At 34.5% G+C, this 19698-nt stretch overlaps 1 protein-coding gene across 1 annotated transcript; it reads left to right on the top strand.

Annotated features, from left to right (window-relative positions):
* The first annotated feature begins 493 nt into the window (after positions 1–493).
* On the top strand, positions 494–17662 carry KLRF2 (killer cell lectin like receptor F2). The gene is given in 8 exon segments (XM_054590831.1): positions 494–547; positions 549–582; positions 4322–4365; positions 4367–4433; positions 7229–7276; positions 9770–9918; positions 10173–10288; positions 17536–17662. Coding segments are annotated over 8 exon segments (639 nt in total).
* The last annotated feature ends 2036 nt before the right edge of the window (positions 17663–19698 follow it).

Raw genomic sequence — 19698 nt, 5'->3', positions numbered from 1 at the left:
TGCTGGCCCATGACTTACCCATCGCCTCTGAAAGTGACATTTTACTGTGTGTATTCATGCACAACACTCAAGTGTGGTAAAGACAATATCCTTTAAAATCTTCATTCTTATCTAGCCAGGCACTGGTTTTACTTTTTTGTTTTGTATTTAGATATTTTTTCATTTTTCTCACTAGAATATAAGATATAGAAAATATGTTTGTTCTCTTCACTTTTATGTTTCTAATATACTGTACACAAGTGGCAGGTCCATAGTAGGTACCCAATAAATATCTGCTGAAAATAATGAAAAAAAAAACAGCCACTTTCATCGTGCAGCATAGAGAATTTTATCCAGAAATTAACATGTCTATCCATTTTTATTCACCAACACATCCTGTGTGGTTTTAGACTATTTTTGGATTTCTTTTAGTCTTTGGTACATTGTGCTAAGAGAAATATCCAAGGCTGAAACTCTTCTCCATTTTCTTTTACTCTTTTCTGGGTAATATCACATGAAAACATTTAAGGAGATGGAGGCTGAAGATGGCTACATGATGCTGAATGGAAAAAAACTATTTCAAGTACAGGCAGAGATCTAAAGGTAGGAATATGGCTATTCCTCAATCAGACTGCAGTTTAAAATTGAATTATTCTCTTAGGAAGACAATTATATTTGAATAATTTTGAAGTGTTAAATTTAACTCTATTCTGGGACTTTAAAAAAAATGGTCATAAGCTGTAAAAGTTAGTTTATTTAGACTCAGGTAAGCATCAGCAACCAACAAGCAAAAAACAGTACTTTTGCAGACATGGAGCCAGAGAAATGCTAATGAGATAGTATATAATCTCCTCAATGTGGTATAATAAGAATATAAAGGTAATTTTCAAGTGAAGAGTCAAAAGGTAGCATTTTTACAAAAAATTATTCCTCCTACAAAACATAAGATTCTTGAAGCAGCTATTTGGGTACGGTGTCTGTTGAAGATGCTTACAATACTGAGAAGTAAAGATCTAGTGCTCATGGTGGGAGTAGCAAAGGTCCCATAGTGTTTTACAGCTTACAAAAGTATTTTTGTGTATACATATTGCATTTTACTAATCTTCTCAAAGGAGCCATGGAATGGCAGAATAGTCTATTGGGAATGAGAAAGGGCAAAATAAAAGAGAACATCGTTCTTTGTTATTTAGGACTGTTGTATCTGGTCAAGGTTGTTTTGCTTTGCAATCTGTTACAGGTTTACAGGCAAGATTAATATACAACATACGATGTCTAAATCCAGTAGGCTTATAATCAATTTTTTAGGTAGTCCTGTTAAAATAGGATAGAAGCTGGGATGACATGGACCCAAAATTTTAGAATTGCTGGGAAAAACCACAGCTCTGCCATATGGACCCTTGTTGTACATCTTCATGTATTATCCCAGTTTACATCCAGCAAATTCAACATTTTTTCCATAAACATGATGGAAAAAGCCCAAGGTCTTTTTCATGGTGTTAATAGTAGGAAACTAACACTTCCTTTTTCACTAGTAATTTATTTTGATGTAGTGAAAACCAGGATCATTGGACTTGAATTAAATTGAATTGGACTCTAAATCCCACAGATGTAGTGGTTAAACTAAATTATCAACTTTTTAAAAAAATGTATAAATCACTTTGTAATAGACAGATGAGTAAAGATATATAAAATTTGAAGTTAGGTACATAAAATGCAGGATAACAGTCCTTTAAATTATTAGGGAAAGAAGAATAGGGATAGGAACATGAATTAGACCTGTAATTAAGCAAAAATTACATTACTGTAAACATATTTTTGCCTGCCACAAATTTGTTTCTAAGCTTCTTTATAACTGATGAGTAAATGTAATCCAACCAGTTATTTGACATACATTGTAAGACAGTTACACCTACTATTTAAGATGGGTATAAAACCTACAATGACAGTAGACTAAAAGTATTAACCAAACAAGATTAGAAGCAAAGCAAAGATTAGACGAGTATAAGAACTGAAGTAAAAACCAAACTCTAGATCAGGGAAAATGTCAGAAAAAATTAGCAAGTCTGAGGCCAAAGTTGAGGATAGAAAAAAGGGGGGAAAAATGCTACAGCCATGAGTAAACCAAACAAATACTGATAGTTCCTGGGTGAATAAAACTGCTGGCTTGTGGGAGAGTTTGCAAAAATACTTTTAGCATTAATAAAGCATTCAAAAGGAGATGTTCATAGGAAGTTGGGGAGCTGAAGTTGAAAAGAGAGCTGAGATTTTAGGGATGAATTTGGAGATTTGATGTGCGTAAAACATGTAAAACCATGAGGACAGATTAGCAACTAGAGCATTATTTAGAGAGCAAAATAGGGACTGCTACTCTCATAGTACCTGTTATTTTCTCACCAGCACTTAACACAATTATATATTTCAATATAATAAAAATATAATTATGGAAAATAGGTGGATATAATTAATCTTGTTACTAAATCCAGAAAGAAAAATTTCCCATCACAAAACAGATATAATAATACAAGTAGTATTCTAGCAACAGTGATGATAACAAGTCTCATAGAGCATTTCTTAATGTTGCCCCGTGGATGCCAATGGCATGGAGTCCAGCAATTCTGGAATGGGCCAATGCAGGAACTCAAGGTTCTCAGCCCTCCGTTCACCTGGCACATAGTATGCACACTGTAGCTTAGGTAAAGTAATATTAAATTTATATCTATAATATGATTTGGCAATGAGTTAAAACTTTTTCTTCCTGGTAAGTATGGGGTCAGTTAACGTCAGATAAATATGCCTAAGATAGGTATGCCCTCAGAACTTGCAGAAGTACATTTTGAGGGTTTTTCAGTTAAGCAGAAGGTCTTTCCACTTTTGTTTGAGTGCAGATATATCCACAGGCAAGAAAAAAATAGAAACACACTTCATATTTATTTTGTAATAGTGTCAATTGGGTACATTACAAAACTTTTTACAACATATAGCACATCCTGGAACTATGTGCTATAAAGAGATGCACGAAGTCCATAAAGATCAGTTGAAATAAAACATAAAGATTTGAGGAGAACTCTTTTATTATGACTTAGAACAGCAATTTTCAACATTTTTCATCTCATAGAACACATAAAATAGTTACTAAAATTCTGTGGAACACCAAAAGTAGTTTTCTCTCATCTGACAAAAAATAGGTATAATTTTGATTCATTCACACCGAATGGCTATTATTGTGTTGGCTGTTGTCATTTTTTTTATTTGACAATCTAAGGGAAAAGAGGTCAGGCCCCTGACTAAAATGTCAGGTATTAAGCATTTTAAAAATTCTTGCGGCACACCAGTTGGAAATTGCTGACTTAGAATGACTTGTGAAATATACAACTACAGTGATGAAATTAAATGTATGTTTATTTATAAACCAATAAAACCTAGGGAATAATTATCTGAGTATTAAGTTACTTGGCTTTTCCTTTGGGCACTAGGCAAGACAAATTGGCTAGAATTCTTCAAGATTTAAATAATAGTCCTATGATTACATTAAATAATATTCCTATGTCTCTGGAGGTTTCCCATTTATTTCTCTTTAAAGAGGTCATTCCTGCTAACTCTGATCCAGGGTAGTTCTATGGCTAAAGTTCAATATAAGCAGCATTAATTGTAGATCTATGCTGCTTAGGCTGACACTGATTCCTGTCCAAAACATCAAAGCCAAGGAGACACAATTTGTCATATCTAAAGGTGAGATAACATGTGAATATTCCCAGTACAGTGACTGGTACATAGTGGAACTTCAATAAATGTTCCCTTCCTTCTTTTATTTTTTTACAGTGAGTCATTAAAATAAATAATACACATAACATATATATACACTCGACATTGAGCAATCCAAAAATGAAATTAAGAAAAACAATTTCATTTATAATAGTATTATACAGCATTATCATATATTATATATAATTTCTATTTTTACATAGAATATATATGATTTATAGAATATTACATGTGCATATATTTATATACTATGAATTATTATGCATATATGTATATATGTAATATATTTATATTATTTTATATTAGATTTGTATTATATATTAGATTTATATTATTATCTTATATATTTATATTAATGTTGTTATATATAATATAAATTTTATATATTTAAGTTATATTTTATATATTAGTATGTAGCATATATAACACTATATATTATAGATTATATATATTTAATTAAATAAATAATTTTAAGTAATCTGAAACATTACCGAATAACAAAGCAAGGCAGAAAAATGTTTCTAAAGTGGATAGTCACAAGAGTTCTAAAATTCATGAAAAAAAAATCTCAACTTTTCAGATTTTGCATTGTATCCATATTATTATTGTATTATTGTATTATTGTATTTTGATAGTTGGATGCATTGGGATCCTTATTTTCATGATGACAGTGATTGGCCTAAACTTTTCAAGTGCGTATGGAGTTTTTACTTATTTTTGTACTTTCTGAAGATAAATTGATCTTTAATTTTTCTAAATATTAAAATCAAGTCCACAATGTAGTCCAAAATTGGTAAATTAAACTTTCCACTCATATGTCATGTTACAGAATTATTTTAAATTTAAGAAAAATTAAGAAGCACTCAAATATAAGCATTTATAATGCATCTTTTAAAAAACTTCTAGTAAAAGGTTGACTTATAATATTATTAAAAGAATCAGTGATGTATTTTTACAGACTATTATGTGCTCATCGGCATCACTTTGAAAAAATAATAATTTAAATGTATGAATGTGTTAGTTAAAGAAAAAAAGGACCTGTTTGGAAACCATTTAAGGTGGACTTCTGCGCCTTTTTTTCCCCCTGAAGCCATATTTAATGTGTGTATTCTGTGTTCATTTTTCCGAAATAACCAGACCATCACATGGTTCTACAGTTTTCTGTGTTTCTCTTTAAACTGTAGTTCTTGAAAATGTAAGGCTAAAATGGGTAATGCCATATATAATGTCAACATGGAACATAAACTTTGGGGGCCTTTGCAATGAGATGTCTAAATATAGACGAGCCCTAAAGCAAGTTCTCTAAAGGAGACAAAGAAGTAAAGGGTCTATTTATATTGGACAATTATATTTGTTTTTGTATTTTTCCTAATACAATGATAGAAAATGTCAGGTTTTTATAAGATCAAATAAATATTCTCCTTTAGATAATTCTCCTGTACTTTGAATAGCATTTTGGTTGAGAAGTTGTCAACCAATCATCCCTTAATATATTCACCCCTCATATTAAAATCAATTACTGATAATATGAAATTCTCCACTTCTTTAACATTCAATATTAGGTGACTATTTCTTTTTATGAGTTTATCTAAATGAGCATCACTTAACCAGTAATTTAAGATATTGACTACACTGTAATATTAAAACTTTTTTTAAAAGACCCTAAATTCAGGAGCAAATGGTTTCTTTCTGGGCACCAAGTATGATATTTTCTGGCCACCACTCATCTATTGTGACTGAGTTTTCCTCCCTGTAAAATATAAATGGTAAAATGACATAATTTGTGCAATCATCATTCTTTTAGAGAAAGATGTTTTTTACAAGAAATCAGTAAAATTTGACGCATTGATGAAATATAAATGGGGACAGTACTTTTTCATAGTGATCTTTAATTCTAATAAGTTAGTGACAATTTTAATATTTGTGTTTCTATTAAATTTGTGCTTGTACTTTGACCAGTTTAAAAATATTTTTCATGGCTTTCACTTCAAAACAAAGTATTGATCATAAATATTTCTATCTGCTCTTTCCCAAGATTCCATATTAGAACAGTAAAAGATAACAAAATAAAATAAATTAAAAGCACAGAGGTGGAAAGAAAGAAAAATTTATAAAACTGAAAAGCAGATGGGATAATGCTATTGAATTAATCAATGGAGAGAACCACAGTTGAAAGAACAAAGAGCAACAATGGGGATGGAAGGCATTCCTCACAGCAAAACCCAGGCAGGACTCTGTTTTCAGAGATGACTGGGGTGTAAGGAAAGGTCTAAAGCAAAGTAATTAACTAAAAGACTTTCTAAAAAATGTTCTTTTTGGTTGCTCTCTAGACATCTTCTTACTCCACTCATGCCGCGGTATTTGGTGCCATATTATGTCAAAAAAAGAAACAACAAAAAAGGCTAACAAAATCCTTTTAAAACAATCAGCTATATAACTAGAACAAGCGGGGGCTCCTCTTTTACGAGTGGTGGTTGGTGCAATAGTTATTGGTCTCCTTGTTTTGGTTCTGGAGGGGACCGGAGAATTGTATATTGGGTTATTGCATGATTTGGCTATTTCCTGGGCCTTTAAATAGAGAATATCTGAGATAAAACCCCAACATACTGTCCCAGGAAGAACACTATCATTCACAAATTTCCAGGAGAGAAGAGGGGAAAAAAGTACACGAGAGAGAATAAAAATATATATACTTAAAAAGTCTCAGTAAAACAAACAAACACACAAAAACACCAGGAATTTCAATTTATAACAGACAGCCCACTAAATTCAGAATAAAATTCAAAAATAGATATAATAAATAGATGATAAATAGGTGAGATAGACAGACTGACAGGTAGACCAACAGACAGCTAAATCCTCCTTATATTTCAGGATGCAATGGGTAAGATACAATCCTAAATGTTTACATAAAGAATAATTTTTTTCCCAAGGCAAAAAGAAACAAATTGGCATCAGATTTTTAAATATATATAAAATGACACCACTGTAGTAGTTCTGAACTTCATTTAACTTGTTTAATATAATTTTTTCTATGCATTCTTTTGGAACAAATAAAGGAGGAGCATTGCTAATATTAAACATAGTAAAACTAGCCCAAGAATGTAATGAAAAGACATTGCAGGTTATCAGCTGTTCTGTGTTCCAGAAAAGCAAATAATTTAGTCTGCATGAAAACAATCTATGAATAATGCAGCTAAGAAGCTGAAGGCACTTGATATGATACAAAAGGTGTATCTGGAACAAATAAAATAACATCAAAAATAGTATACAAAGAAGCAATAGGTATGAGGTTTAAGAATGCATACAATATTTAGAATTGTGATTAGCATTCAACAGAATAAAAATATAAGAAGAAGTGGCTAATTCTGGGGAAGAAGAGGAGTAGGTGCCTAATAGAAGATAAATACATTCAGTTTTTTTATTCTCATATACCTAAGTTGCTCTTCATGTTACTCATTATATTTTTTCTTTGCACTGAATACAGATAAAAAAATGGATTTCTCAAAGAATGTAAATGTCAACAGTCAAGCAGGTAATATGTTTTTGTCTGGTATGCGCTATTTTATGTTTGAATAAAAAAATTCAACCAATGTGTCACACAAATTAAATATAAGGTTTACTATACTTTAAAATGGGTATATAATAACCACATCATAGTAAATATTCAGTGCAGTTTAAACCAGATGTGATGGTTTATTTTATATGTCGACTGAGCTAGGCCATGAGTGATACCCAGATATTTGGTCAAACACTAACATAGATGTTGCTGTGAAAGTACTTTTTAGGTGAGATAAACATTTAACCAGGTAGATTTAAGTAGAGCAGATTATCTTCCATTATATGACTGGTCCTCATTCAATCCACTGGAAAGCTGAAGAGAAAAAATATTGAGGGTCTCCAAAGGGAGAGGGGATTTGGCCTCCATACTCCAGACTCCAGCTGCAACATCAACTCTTCCCGAGGTCTCTAGCTTGCCAACCTGCTCTTCATGTGAGCCAATTCCTTGAAATAAGTTTCTCTCTTTCCCTCTCTGTTCATTCAATTTCCCTAATACACAAGGTAATATAATATGGAGGCATTATGATGCATTAGTTGACCAGATGGCCCGCAGAGACAACTAGGTTGGAACTGTATCTGCTATTTATCTGTTGTTATGACTTCAGGAAAATTATTCAATATGTGACTCAATTTCTCATCTGTAAATTGGGGGTGATAATAACATCTACTTTAGAAAGTTTATTTTATTATATTCTTAGATTTTTATTATGAACACTAGAAGTAAAACTAGGTACCTTTCAAACAGCCTCAAAAATTGTTAGTATATAATCAGTATTATTTCACTTATATCTCTTCCTTTAACACACTCCCAAACTAGATTGTATTAAAGCAATTACCAGATATCATGCCATTTAATATTTAAATATTTCACTACATGATTCTTACAGTTAAAGACTCTTTGTGCTTAACACAATCACAACATCATTAAAACTCCTGTGTTAGTTTTCTCTTGATGTACAATAGATTACCACACATTTACCACTGGGCACAGCTTAACTAGGTCCCCTGTTCAGGGTCTCATGGGATAGTTTAGATGTTTGTCAGACCACACACATTTCTGGAGCTGAGGTTCCCCCTGCAAACTTATGTTGTTGGTAAAATTCAGTTACTTGTGGTTGTAAGTCTGAGATCATTGCTTTATTGCTGGCTTTCACCCAGGACTGCTCAAAGCTCCTGAATTTCCTTGCCATCTGTACTTTCACATATACTCTTGAGACATGGAAATTTAATTCTTCAGAGCCAATAAGAATTCTTTCTCTCTTCAAGGAAGGCCTAGTCCGTTTTATAAAGTCTTGTACCTGACTAAGTCCTGACCTCCTGGAGTAATCTCTCTTTTCATGAACTCAAAATTAACTGACTGGGGACTCTTTTTTTTTTTTTTTTTTTTGTCTTTAAAATCCCTTCACCTTGACATATAATAAAACTTAACCATGGAAGTGATATCCCATATTATTCACAGGTCTCACCCACATTCAAAGAGGAGGAATTACACAGACCATGTACACCACGGGGCAGGAATCTTGGGAACCATTTTAGAATTCTGTCTACCACAATGCCTAACAAAATTAGTATTAGCTTCTTAATACATCTATTATCTAGTCAGAATTATAATGTCTTTTTATTTTCCTTTGATTTGTTAGAATCACAATCAGAAGGAAGACCACAGTTGTATGTATATGCTTAAAATGTCTCAGTGTCTCTTGAATCTCTTAATCTTCAGGTCCTCTTTATTTCATTTATTTTCTCTTTGCCATTTATTTGTTGGAAAAAATGGGTCATGGTTTCATATAATATCTCATACTCTGGATTTTTTTCTGATTATATTTCAATCATGTCATTTAACATTTTCCATTATTTAATAAAGTTATTTTTAAAAACTAAATATATGCTGGGTGCTTAGAAACCCACAATAATGGTTATATGTGTTTGTTGTTATTATTATGTAAAACATTTGAGACGAGAATTTATACAAAGTGTGGCTAAATAAATTTCTTTTCTCCATCCTCATCCCTATAATATTTCTTTTTATAGAAGATAAGGCTGGAAGCTAAGTTAACTCTAATAGCTCTTTGGATAATTGGCATCCACATTTTGAATCATGTTTTGGTGGTTTAGCATATTACACTGATCATTTGAACTTTTTAAATACATTTTTGCAGCTCTGAACTGTACTTTATTTACCTGTCTATCAACATCCACTTAAAGGAATCATTTGGTCCAAATGATTCCTTCTCACTAATAATAGTAAATAAATAGCTCCTCTCAAATTTAACTTGGGAGGTATATTTGAACTTATTTTACATCCCTTAGCACACACCTATGAACTTGTTCAGGTGAAATTAGAATCCAGTTATCCTGAGTCTTTTTTTTGCAAAAATATAACTATTTAGAATTAACAACTTTTGCCCTGGTACAAAGTTTATCAACTTTGTAGAGTTTAATTAATTTTTCTTACATTTTCTTTCAGGAAATAATTGTATGTGCCAAAATGACTGGCTGTTGAACCAAGTGAAGTGTTACAAGTTTTCAACTTCTTCTAAAACTTGGAATGAGAGCCAACGTGACTGCACAAAGCTTCAGGCACATTTGCCAGTGATTTACAATTTGAAAGAGCTGGTGAGGAATCAAAAATGGGATCTAAGTGCTCAAGGAGGAATTGTTAGGTGTAGTTCTAACAAGTGTGGGTAACTTACAGTCATTGATTTGAACATTCATTAGCCCTAATTTAATTACTATTGTTTATTATAAGAAAGCTCTTATTTAGGAAAGAAATAATTATTTACTTTTTCATTAATGCTTGGCATAATGCCTTACTCTGTAGAAGACATTGACATGTCTTTGAATGAATGAATGAACTATTCCTTCTGTAGGAATTCGTACAGAATAGTTTAAAACCTGGACAGCCTAGTTGGATTGGACTATACATTATGCCCCCAAGAAAAGAATGGATGTGGATAAATTAACACCATTTTGTGGAACAAAAAAAGTAAGTTATTATTTGAGGGAGAAGGATGATATAATGATGCTGTTTTAATTATAGAAAAGTATTTTTAATTAAGCTTTCTTGATTTCCAAGGTTTTTTTTAACCTTTGTTCTTTCTTGCCTCACTTCTTTTCAAATTATTTTTCTCCTTTTTTGTTTCTACCACTTTTTGTCTTTCTTTCTTTCTTTCTTTTTCTTTCTTTTTCTTTCTTTCTTCCTTTCTTCCTTTCTTTCCTTCTTTCTTTCCTCCCTCCTTCCCACTCTCCCTCCCTTCCTTCCTTCCTTCCTTTCTTCCTTCCTCTTCTTTTTTTTAACATTCAGTAATGTTGAGAAATTGGGTTAGAAAGTATTCATTATGGCATTTGGAAATTATGAATTGTCAAAAAATGGTTATTTTAAAAATTATTAAGCTGACTTGAATCTCATTAAAATATATTGAAACAAATATTTTCTAGATAGTAAATGCAAAAATAACATAAATTTACAAATAAAAGCACGTAGAATATGTAAAAATGTCTCATGAGTTGCTATCAGAAAGTGTGAATTGAGGAGATGGAAAAGTCAGTGGAAACTACACTAACCTCCTCCCAGGACCAATCTGGAATTACCACTAAATTGTATAGAAATCATCTGGAATAAACAACTGAACAATAGCAGGAAAGAAGCCTTATAACCATGGACAGACAGAAGACAGCTTCACCACAACATGACTAGTATGGAGTGTGGAGGAGATGCAAGAGGGATGGGTGGGCTCCCACAGACGACAGCTGAAGTGCCAGAGGGATATTTCAGTGGCGAGGAGGTTCCACCTGAGAAGTGTGAGGTCTAAATCCCAATCTGGTTTCCCCAGGCTACAGCACCAGAGCCCCAAAAGAACCCAGATAATACCCAGCTGTGAAAAGCAGCAGGGTTTCTCTATGCCAGGGACAGATTGCTAGAGTCACAGAAGCCTTTTAAAGGGCTAACACATAAAATTTCATTTGCGGCCACTTATCCTGGGTTCTGGCAAAGGAGGATCAGAGTGGACTAGAGGTGCCTGAGGAGAGACTGGGGACAGTGGCTTTGCGGAAAGAACTGAGGGAGCGGCTGCCAGGATCCTGGTGCCGAGTCATCCCATATACTTCATGAGCCATTTTGCTAAGGCAGACCATTCCCCTCCAAGTGGCATCAGCCTGCGGGGAAGCAATAGCAATCCTGCCAACAAGAATTACTCTGCCCAACCCTGTGACTGCTGAGTACAGCGTGACTAGATTAACACCTGAAGGAGTCAGCCATAGACTGTGGATCCTTGGTAGTCTTGAACAGGCTGCCTAGGGCCAGACTAGGACACGATCTGACATCACCAGAGCTAGATACAGAAAGAAAAAACAGTGGTAAATACTAGATGCAACCAAGATGAATTCCACCATGGTCTTCTTCATGATGTGTGATATTATGTCTCCTGCATAGCTTTTTAGCATTCATTTCTTGTCCTTCAAATTTGTGCATATTGTCACTAGATTTTATATTATAGTTTATTTCATATCTCATAATTTGCTCCTCTCTTCTCCTACCCCATTTTACCCTCTTCTTTTCTTATTTTCATTTAAAATGTTTTCTGTCTTGCTATGACCTGTTTCCATTCCATATTCTTACTACTTCTCCACCCTCCCGCCTCTCAAAACCATTTTTCCTGTCATTGACCATCTCACATTCTTTTGCCACCATTAAAATACCCTTATTCCCTCTCCACCTTTATCAGTCTTTACTCATTGGTTATGCATAGTGTAATTGTTTTTGCATTTTTTTCAATTTTATCTCTAGATATTCACTATTTTGGTATTTCAAATCTCAGATTTTTACCATTCCTGTCTCCTTCTCCATTCTGCTTTCTTCTCTGTCTTTATTTCATCTCTGATTTTGATATTTCCCTGTCTTAGCCTGCTTTTCATTCCTCACTCCTAGTATCCTTTCTCCCACTATCATCTCAAAATCACTTACCTTTCTTCCATACATATCTGAAGCTTTTCTTTCTTTCTTTTCTCCCCTCTTATTCCCATCTCACATGTATTAATCTCAGCTCATCTGTTGATAGTGCTGTAGTGGACCTTTTCTTCCAATTTGGTTCCTATTTTTTATTTGTTTACTTATTTTTTTTATTTTTCTATATATCTTTCTCTTGCTATATATATATATATATTTTTTTTTAATTTCTGTTTAAACCTAATGCTATATACTTCCCTTTTCTTGCTCCATTCTGCCTTCTTCATTCCCTTTTTTATTTACAATGTAAATTTTACTTTCTCTCTTTGCTTTGCCCCAATTCCCTACTCTTATTATTGTTCCTCCCTCTACCCTCTCAAAATCATTTTTCTTTCAGTCATCTCATATTCATTTCTCTGTTATTAGAATAATTTTACTCTATTTATACCCTTATTAATATGGACTCATTTGCTGTTGATAGTGTGATTTTGGGTGGGGTTTTTTTTTTTTGCAGGTGTGGATTTGTTTCCTGGTCTCTGTGGTTTGGTTCTAACAACACTTGCACAACAGGACATGGTAGATGGACTGACTCTTAGTCAGCCAACTAGAGAAAAGGACCCACCAAAAAATATCCAAATGATCAAAACCCAATTACAACCAGAAAGCTAACAAAAGAGCATGAAAGGCATCCTAAGAGCATCAAGTTCAGGAAATCAAGGAGACTGATTTCCCACAGGGACCCTACAGGTCTCCTAAAATAGAAGGTCATACCACAAAGACCAGAAGTCAAACAGATCAATCTAAGAATCAGAAACAAACAAGAAAAGTTCCTAAAAATGGGAAGACAAAGAAACAACCCTCAATCAAAAGGAAAGGAGGAATCCCCAGAAAGAGTGCTAAATGAAATAGAGGCAAATAAACTGTCAGACATCGAGTACAAAACAATGGTGATAAAGAAGCTCAATGAGCTCAGTGAGAACTACAAAGAACTACAGGGAGGCTACACGGAACTTACTGTGAAATACGTCAGCATGAAAAAGGACATAGAAACTATCAATAAAAGCCAGGAGGAAATGAAGAATATAATATCTGAATTGAAGAACACAGTAGAAGGAATTAAAAGCAGGCTAGATGAAGCAAAGGATCGAATCAGTGAGCTGGAGGAAAAGGTAGAAAAAAATTCCCTGACGGAGCAACAAAACAAGAAAAGACTCAAAAAGAATGAAGAGGGTTTAAGGGAGCTACAGGACAACTTAAGCAAGGAGGTAAAAGACCTGTACTCAGAAAACTACAGAACACTGAGAAAGAAATTAAAGAGATACAAACAAATGGAAGCGTATACCATGTTCACGGATTGGAAGAGTCAACACCGTTAAGATGTCCACACTACTCAAAGAAACCTATAGATCCAACACAATCTCTATTAAAATACCAATGACATATTTCACAGATATAGAACAAATGTTTCAAAGATTTATATGGAATCAAAAATGAACCCAAATAGCTCTGTAATCTTGAGAAAGAAGAACATAGTAGAAGGGATCACAGTACATGATATCAAACTATACTACAAGGCCATTGTAATCAAAACAATCTGGTACTGACATAAGAAGAGACACATAGATTGATTAAACAGAATAGAGAGCCCAGAAATAAACCCATGTCTCTATGGTTGATTAATATTTGTCTAAAGGGCAGAAACATAAAATGGAGTAAAAAATAGCCTCTTCAAAATTGGTGCTGAGAGACCTGGAATGGTACATGCAAAAAAATGAAACTCAACCACCAACTTATACACTAGAATAAACTTAAACTAGGTAAAAGACTTAAACAAAAGCCATGACACCATTAAAATTCTAGAGGAAAACATAGGCAGTAAAATTTCAGATATCCCATGCAGCAATATTTTTGCCTATACACCCTCAAAGGCCAGGGAAATTAAGGAAGGAATAAACAAATCGGACTATGTCAAATTATAAAGCTTCTGTACATCTAAAGAAAACATCTTCAAAATGAAATGGGAGCCAACTGTATGGAAAAATATATTGGCCCATGGTACCTCAGACAAGGGTTTGACCTCCAAGATATATAAAGAACTTATACAACTCAATGTCAGGAAGACAAACAATCCAAATAAAAAAATGGGCAAAGGACCTGAACAGACCCTTCTCCAAGGAAGACATACAGAGGGCCCAAATACTTATGAAAGGATGTTCAACATTACTAGGCATCAGAGAGATACAAATTAAAATCACAATGAGATACCACTTCATACTGGTCAGAATGGCCATTGTTAACAAATCAACAAATAACAAGTGCTGGGAAGGATGTGGGGAAAAGGGAACCCTAGTGCAGTGCTGGTGGAAATGCAGACTGGTGCAGCCACTATGGAAAACAGCATGGTATTTTCTCAAAAAAATAAAAAATTAAACTGCCTTTTGACCCAGCAATTCTGCTGGGACCATACCCTAAGAATCCTGAAACACCAATTCAGAAGAACCTATGCTCCCCTATATTCATAGCAGCATTATTTACAATAGCCAAGTGCTGTAAACAGCCTAAGTGCCCATCAGTAAATGAGTGGATCAAAAAACTGTAGTACATTTACACAATGGAATATTATGCAGCAGAAAGAAGGAGCTCCTACCTTTTGCCACAGAATGGATGGAACTGGAGAGCATTATGCTAAGTGAAATAAGCTGGGTGGCGAAAGACAAATACCCTATGATCTCACTTATAATAGGAACATAATGAACAAAACAAACAAACGAGAAAAATAGAACCAGAGGCATGGAAACAAGAAACAAACTGATAGAGATCAGAGGGAAGAGGAGAGTGAGATAGGGGGGAAAAGAAAGGGAAGGGCCTAGTTAAAGGATAAGTATAAATGACCGATAGACGTGGACAACAGGGTAGGGATTACTGTGGGAGCAAAGGGTGGGAGGGTGGGCAGGGCAGGGGAGAACAATGGGGGAAAACTGGTACAACTCTAATAGAACAATAATAAAAAATTTTAATTAAAAATATTTTAAATTACTATAAATAGTGCCTATCGTATAAACATTCAATAAATGCTAACTTTTTTTTTAAAGGTTTAAATTAAAAAATTTGCCCTTAGAAAATTTTCTCAAGCTTATTGATAACAGAAGTTTCTCTTACAATGTTCTTGTGTGAAAAACAGAAAGTAATGTATGCAAGAGTGCTTTAAAATTCTTTAAAAAAAATATTTATTTTTAGAAAGGGGGAGGAAGGGAGAGAGGGAAACATCAATGTGTGGTAGTCCCTTAAGCGCCCCCTACTGGGGACTTGGCCTGCAACCCAAGCATGTACTCTGACTCGGAATCAAAACAGCAACCTTTCTGTTTGCAGGCTGATGCTCAATCCACTGAACCACACCAGCCAGGGCATAATTCTTAAGTGTCATGTACATTTACCTGTTTTCCCCTGTGCCCTCATTTTCTTTGCAATTTACACTGCTAGGGCAGTTAAACTTGGCAAAGAGCACCAGAGACCTGGCAAGTGAAAGCAAAAGCCATGGACTGATTGTTCATTTTAATCTGGATATTTATACTCCTACTATCCATCATCTTTCATGAATATAAAAGTAAAACATGAAGTGTTATTCAATTTTTTGGACCTATTTTGATGGTAGTCTTTGAAAAAATTAGTAAGAAATGTGTAGGTTTTTGGTTGTTTTTTTTTTTTAATTTGGAAATCAAGATATTGTTAGGGCAACACATCTTTGTTTTTATTTTATTGATCATGCTATTACAGTTGTCCCAGTTTTTCCTCCTTTGTCCTCTTAAAATGAGTGTTTTCAACTCTGCATCTGATACATTAGTTAACCTCAATTTTGTTTAGTTATTTTTCTGGAGTTTTCATCTGTCCTTTCATGTGGGCCATGTTTTTTTGTCTCTTCATTTTGGCAACCTCCCTGTGTTTGTTTCTATGTATTAGGTACAGCTGCTTTGAATCCCTGTCTTGGTATCATGACCTAATATAGTAGGTGTCCTAAAGGTACATTGGCTCAGCTTCCCTTAGCACCCAAGATGGGTACTCAAGATACGTCCTTTGTGTGGGCTGAGTACACACTCCTCTGGTAGTTGAGTTTTGACTGCTGTTGGAAGGTCAATGGGAGGGATTTAACCAGGCAAGTCAGCTGCAATGATTGGCTGTGACTGCTTTCCACAAACCTCCACTCCCTGTAGAGGATCATCTGTGCAAGGGCAGGTTGGTGGTGCTCCAACATGGTCTGTAGCTGTCCACTGGGGTTTCCCAGGTGGTGCAGGCAAAGGTCTTCCCCGACCTGTGTTTTCCTGGGGACCACCCTGCCTGAACTACAGAGCAATCCGAGATGGCTGCTACTTGGGCTGGGCTTGGAGATTCCCAGGCAAAGCCGAGCTGTGAATCTAAGCTGGAGGTGCTGGGCCCGGTGATAGTTAGCAAGAGGTAGAGTGGATGGGGGCTCACTGAGGCTGGCTGTTGCTTGTTTGAGAGAATTTAGGAAGTTATGAAGTATGAACCAAGATCAGCCACTTACATGGGAAAGCAGCTTGGGTGGGCCCATATGTTGGGTGGGGCAGAGACTCTGGGGGTCTCCAAGGCAGGTCAAACAGTGTTAGCTAGTTTGACGGAATCTCAAAATGGTACCAGCTTGCTGGATTTGTGGCTCTGTGCGGGGAGGATTTAGAAAAGGGACAATGGCCTCTGCTTCCCTTGATAACAGACACTTCAGTTTTTCCCTGTATGCCACTGGCGCCTTTCAGGCTGCGGCCATTCTAACATTGGCTGAATTACCTTTCAAAGAAAATTATTTATGCTGCTATGTGGAAAATTAATATACAGGAAGTAAAATTGAAACTGAAGTTTAGTTAGAAGACAATGACCAGATATAATGGAGAGGTACCAGTAGCCCAAGCTAGAAGTGAATGAATATGAGAACTTACCTGGGGAAAGAATACCCAGGACTTGCTGATGTACGTAAGGCAAGAGTTTAGAGGGAAGGAATGAACAGGGATGGTTCTAATCTTCAAGTCTGAGCTTCTATGTTGATGTTACTCAAATAAGAGGGACATTCAGGTAGGTGCGAGGATGAGGGGAGGGGCTTGGAGGGCAAGCAAATCAAGAGTGACCAACTACAGTCATTGGCATCACCAGAAGGGTCCATTTGAAAACCTCTGCAACATTTTGATGAGGAGTTACCTATATGAGTTCGGCTGGAGAAAACTTTAATAAATACAACTATTATTATAGTTTAAATTATCTAAAGTTTACCCTTTATATTCTAGCTTTTCAGTTATTGGACCAACTGATAGCATGAGCTGTGCTGTCACAACATGAAATCAAGTGAATTCCGAAGACTGTAACTCCAAATTTTATGGCGTTTGCCAGAGATGTTGTCCGAATAGAAGATAATCTGGGCATTTAAATAAGAAACTGGAAGAAATGTGTATGTATGGACAGATGTTAACATTGGCTGTTCATTTCGTTAGAGTAATTCAAATCTGTATTTTTATTCAAATATAAACTTTTAAAATATTTTATACAGAAATAAGACTCAAATGAAAATATAAAATTTATTTTCAAACACGGACACATGATTCCTTATTGTTTTCATGTCTAAAAAATAAAATTTAATCTTTTCCTAATCCTGTCTATTCCCCACATGTGCCCTATCCCTTGGGTTCTTTCTAACCATTTGATGAATAAACCAGGCACCAAATAGAGATACACCATTTTTTCTTTATTGTGGGCATTTACCTCAATTTGATTGTCTTCAATTTTTATCAAAAACAAATCAAACTTTCAAATGATAATAAAAATGTTTAGATGTTGTAAGCGTGTCTATTTCAAGTAATATATAATCTTGTTTATGTGATTTCACAATTCTTTAATAAAATTTATTTTAAATATTATATTGCAAATTTTCCTGTTTTCTAACTGAAAGTTTATAAAGTTTATTTTTCTTCTCATTTATTTAAAACACAAATTTTAGAACAGATGCAGCAGTTTGCGTCCATTATATAAGTAGGGTAGTTCTTTAACTTCAGGAAGTTGTGTGTAGTTCATTCTAAATCATCAGTAATTTTTACCCTAGGAACTCTGAAGTAAACTTTTTTTAAAAAAGGTTGTTATTATGAATTTCTAAGCAATTAACATGAACTGACTTATAATCATGAACCTACAATAAAAATCTATATTATGAATCAAAATTTAATACATCTGTAATACAAAAGTGTCTAAAAATGATCATTTTCAAGTTTTCTTGGTTACTACATGATGCACAGATGTAAAGTGCCCGTACCTGATTGCATGCTGACTTTTGCCAGGATTACTAGAAGTCATTTGCAGTCACATAAAATGCCAGGTAAAAGCAATGACGGGTGGGGCTCATAAAATTCTCCTTTTATCATTTATCCGAAAATTTCACCTGCAATTAAGGAATTAAGCCTTCAGTAAAGGTATAAAACAACTTGTGTTGTAAATTAGATACTCCCTTTTTCTCCAGATTCTCTTCCCTGATAAATGTCTCTTTCTCCACTTACACTCACATTCCTTCTTATATTCATGATTACTGGTACTTAGAAAGGAAAGTAAATTCAAGCTAGTGTAACAAATACAGCCTTGATATAATTTTTCAAATGCTCTGCAGAATTTGAATTTTATGACACACTCAGGCATATGTCAAATGCATCTTTCTTTGTCCTTATTTGTAAAATTAAATGTTTACAAAAACCTATTGTTTGGTTACTTTTGATGTTATTCTAGTATATGTTCTACAGTCTAAGATTTGTAACTTTAATGTGTAATTCTAATTATTTGTGATTTGTTAATGTCAGGGTACTTCCTGGTGGGTTTTCCCATGTTTTTAGGATGAAGTCCAAGACACTATGTTTAGTATTCTATAATATTTACACATATAGAGCACTTATATTTCTCTAACTTTTAAGCTCTAAGTCTTGGGTGGCCTATCAATATAGATCCATTTTAAATTTGCTTTTTATAACCATCATTGCAGTCACAGGGCATCTAATTGTTTATTGTTGCTTTCTTTGTTCCTTTGTAATAGAAACTTCCTGACTTGTGCTCATAATGGACAATTATGTGTCTTGAATTGATGAGGTTTTGCCTGTAATTATTCATTCAATAATTTTTAGCTCCTTATGTCACCAGACAGGTTCTGAGCTGAGGGGACCCCGCCCTGATACAGTATGGGTCTTTGAGGTGCCTGACCCATGCAGGAAAGAATTAAAAAAACAGTCTGAGTTAGAAGAAAAGCAAGTTTTATTTACGTAGAACTTAAGTTACTGGGACAGGGCCAAAGGCTGAGCCTGTGACTGGCTGTCCCAGAGTGGGGGCAGATGAACTCATGAGGTGTGGTCTGTTCTTGGGATTTCATGTGTTTATAAGACGGGGTTGTTTCTGAATTTTGTAGCACCAAATTATGACTT

This window comes from Pteronotus mesoamericanus, unplaced genomic scaffold (genome assembly GCF_021234165.1).
Source record: "Pteronotus mesoamericanus isolate MK-2021 breed Mesoamerican mustached bat unplaced genomic scaffold, CSHL_Meso_final scaffold_21, whole genome shotgun sequence".
Lineage (NCBI taxonomy): Eukaryota > Metazoa > Chordata > Mammalia > Chiroptera > Mormoopidae > Pteronotus > Pteronotus mesoamericanus.
This window is presented reverse-complemented; position numbering and strand designations above follow the sequence as displayed.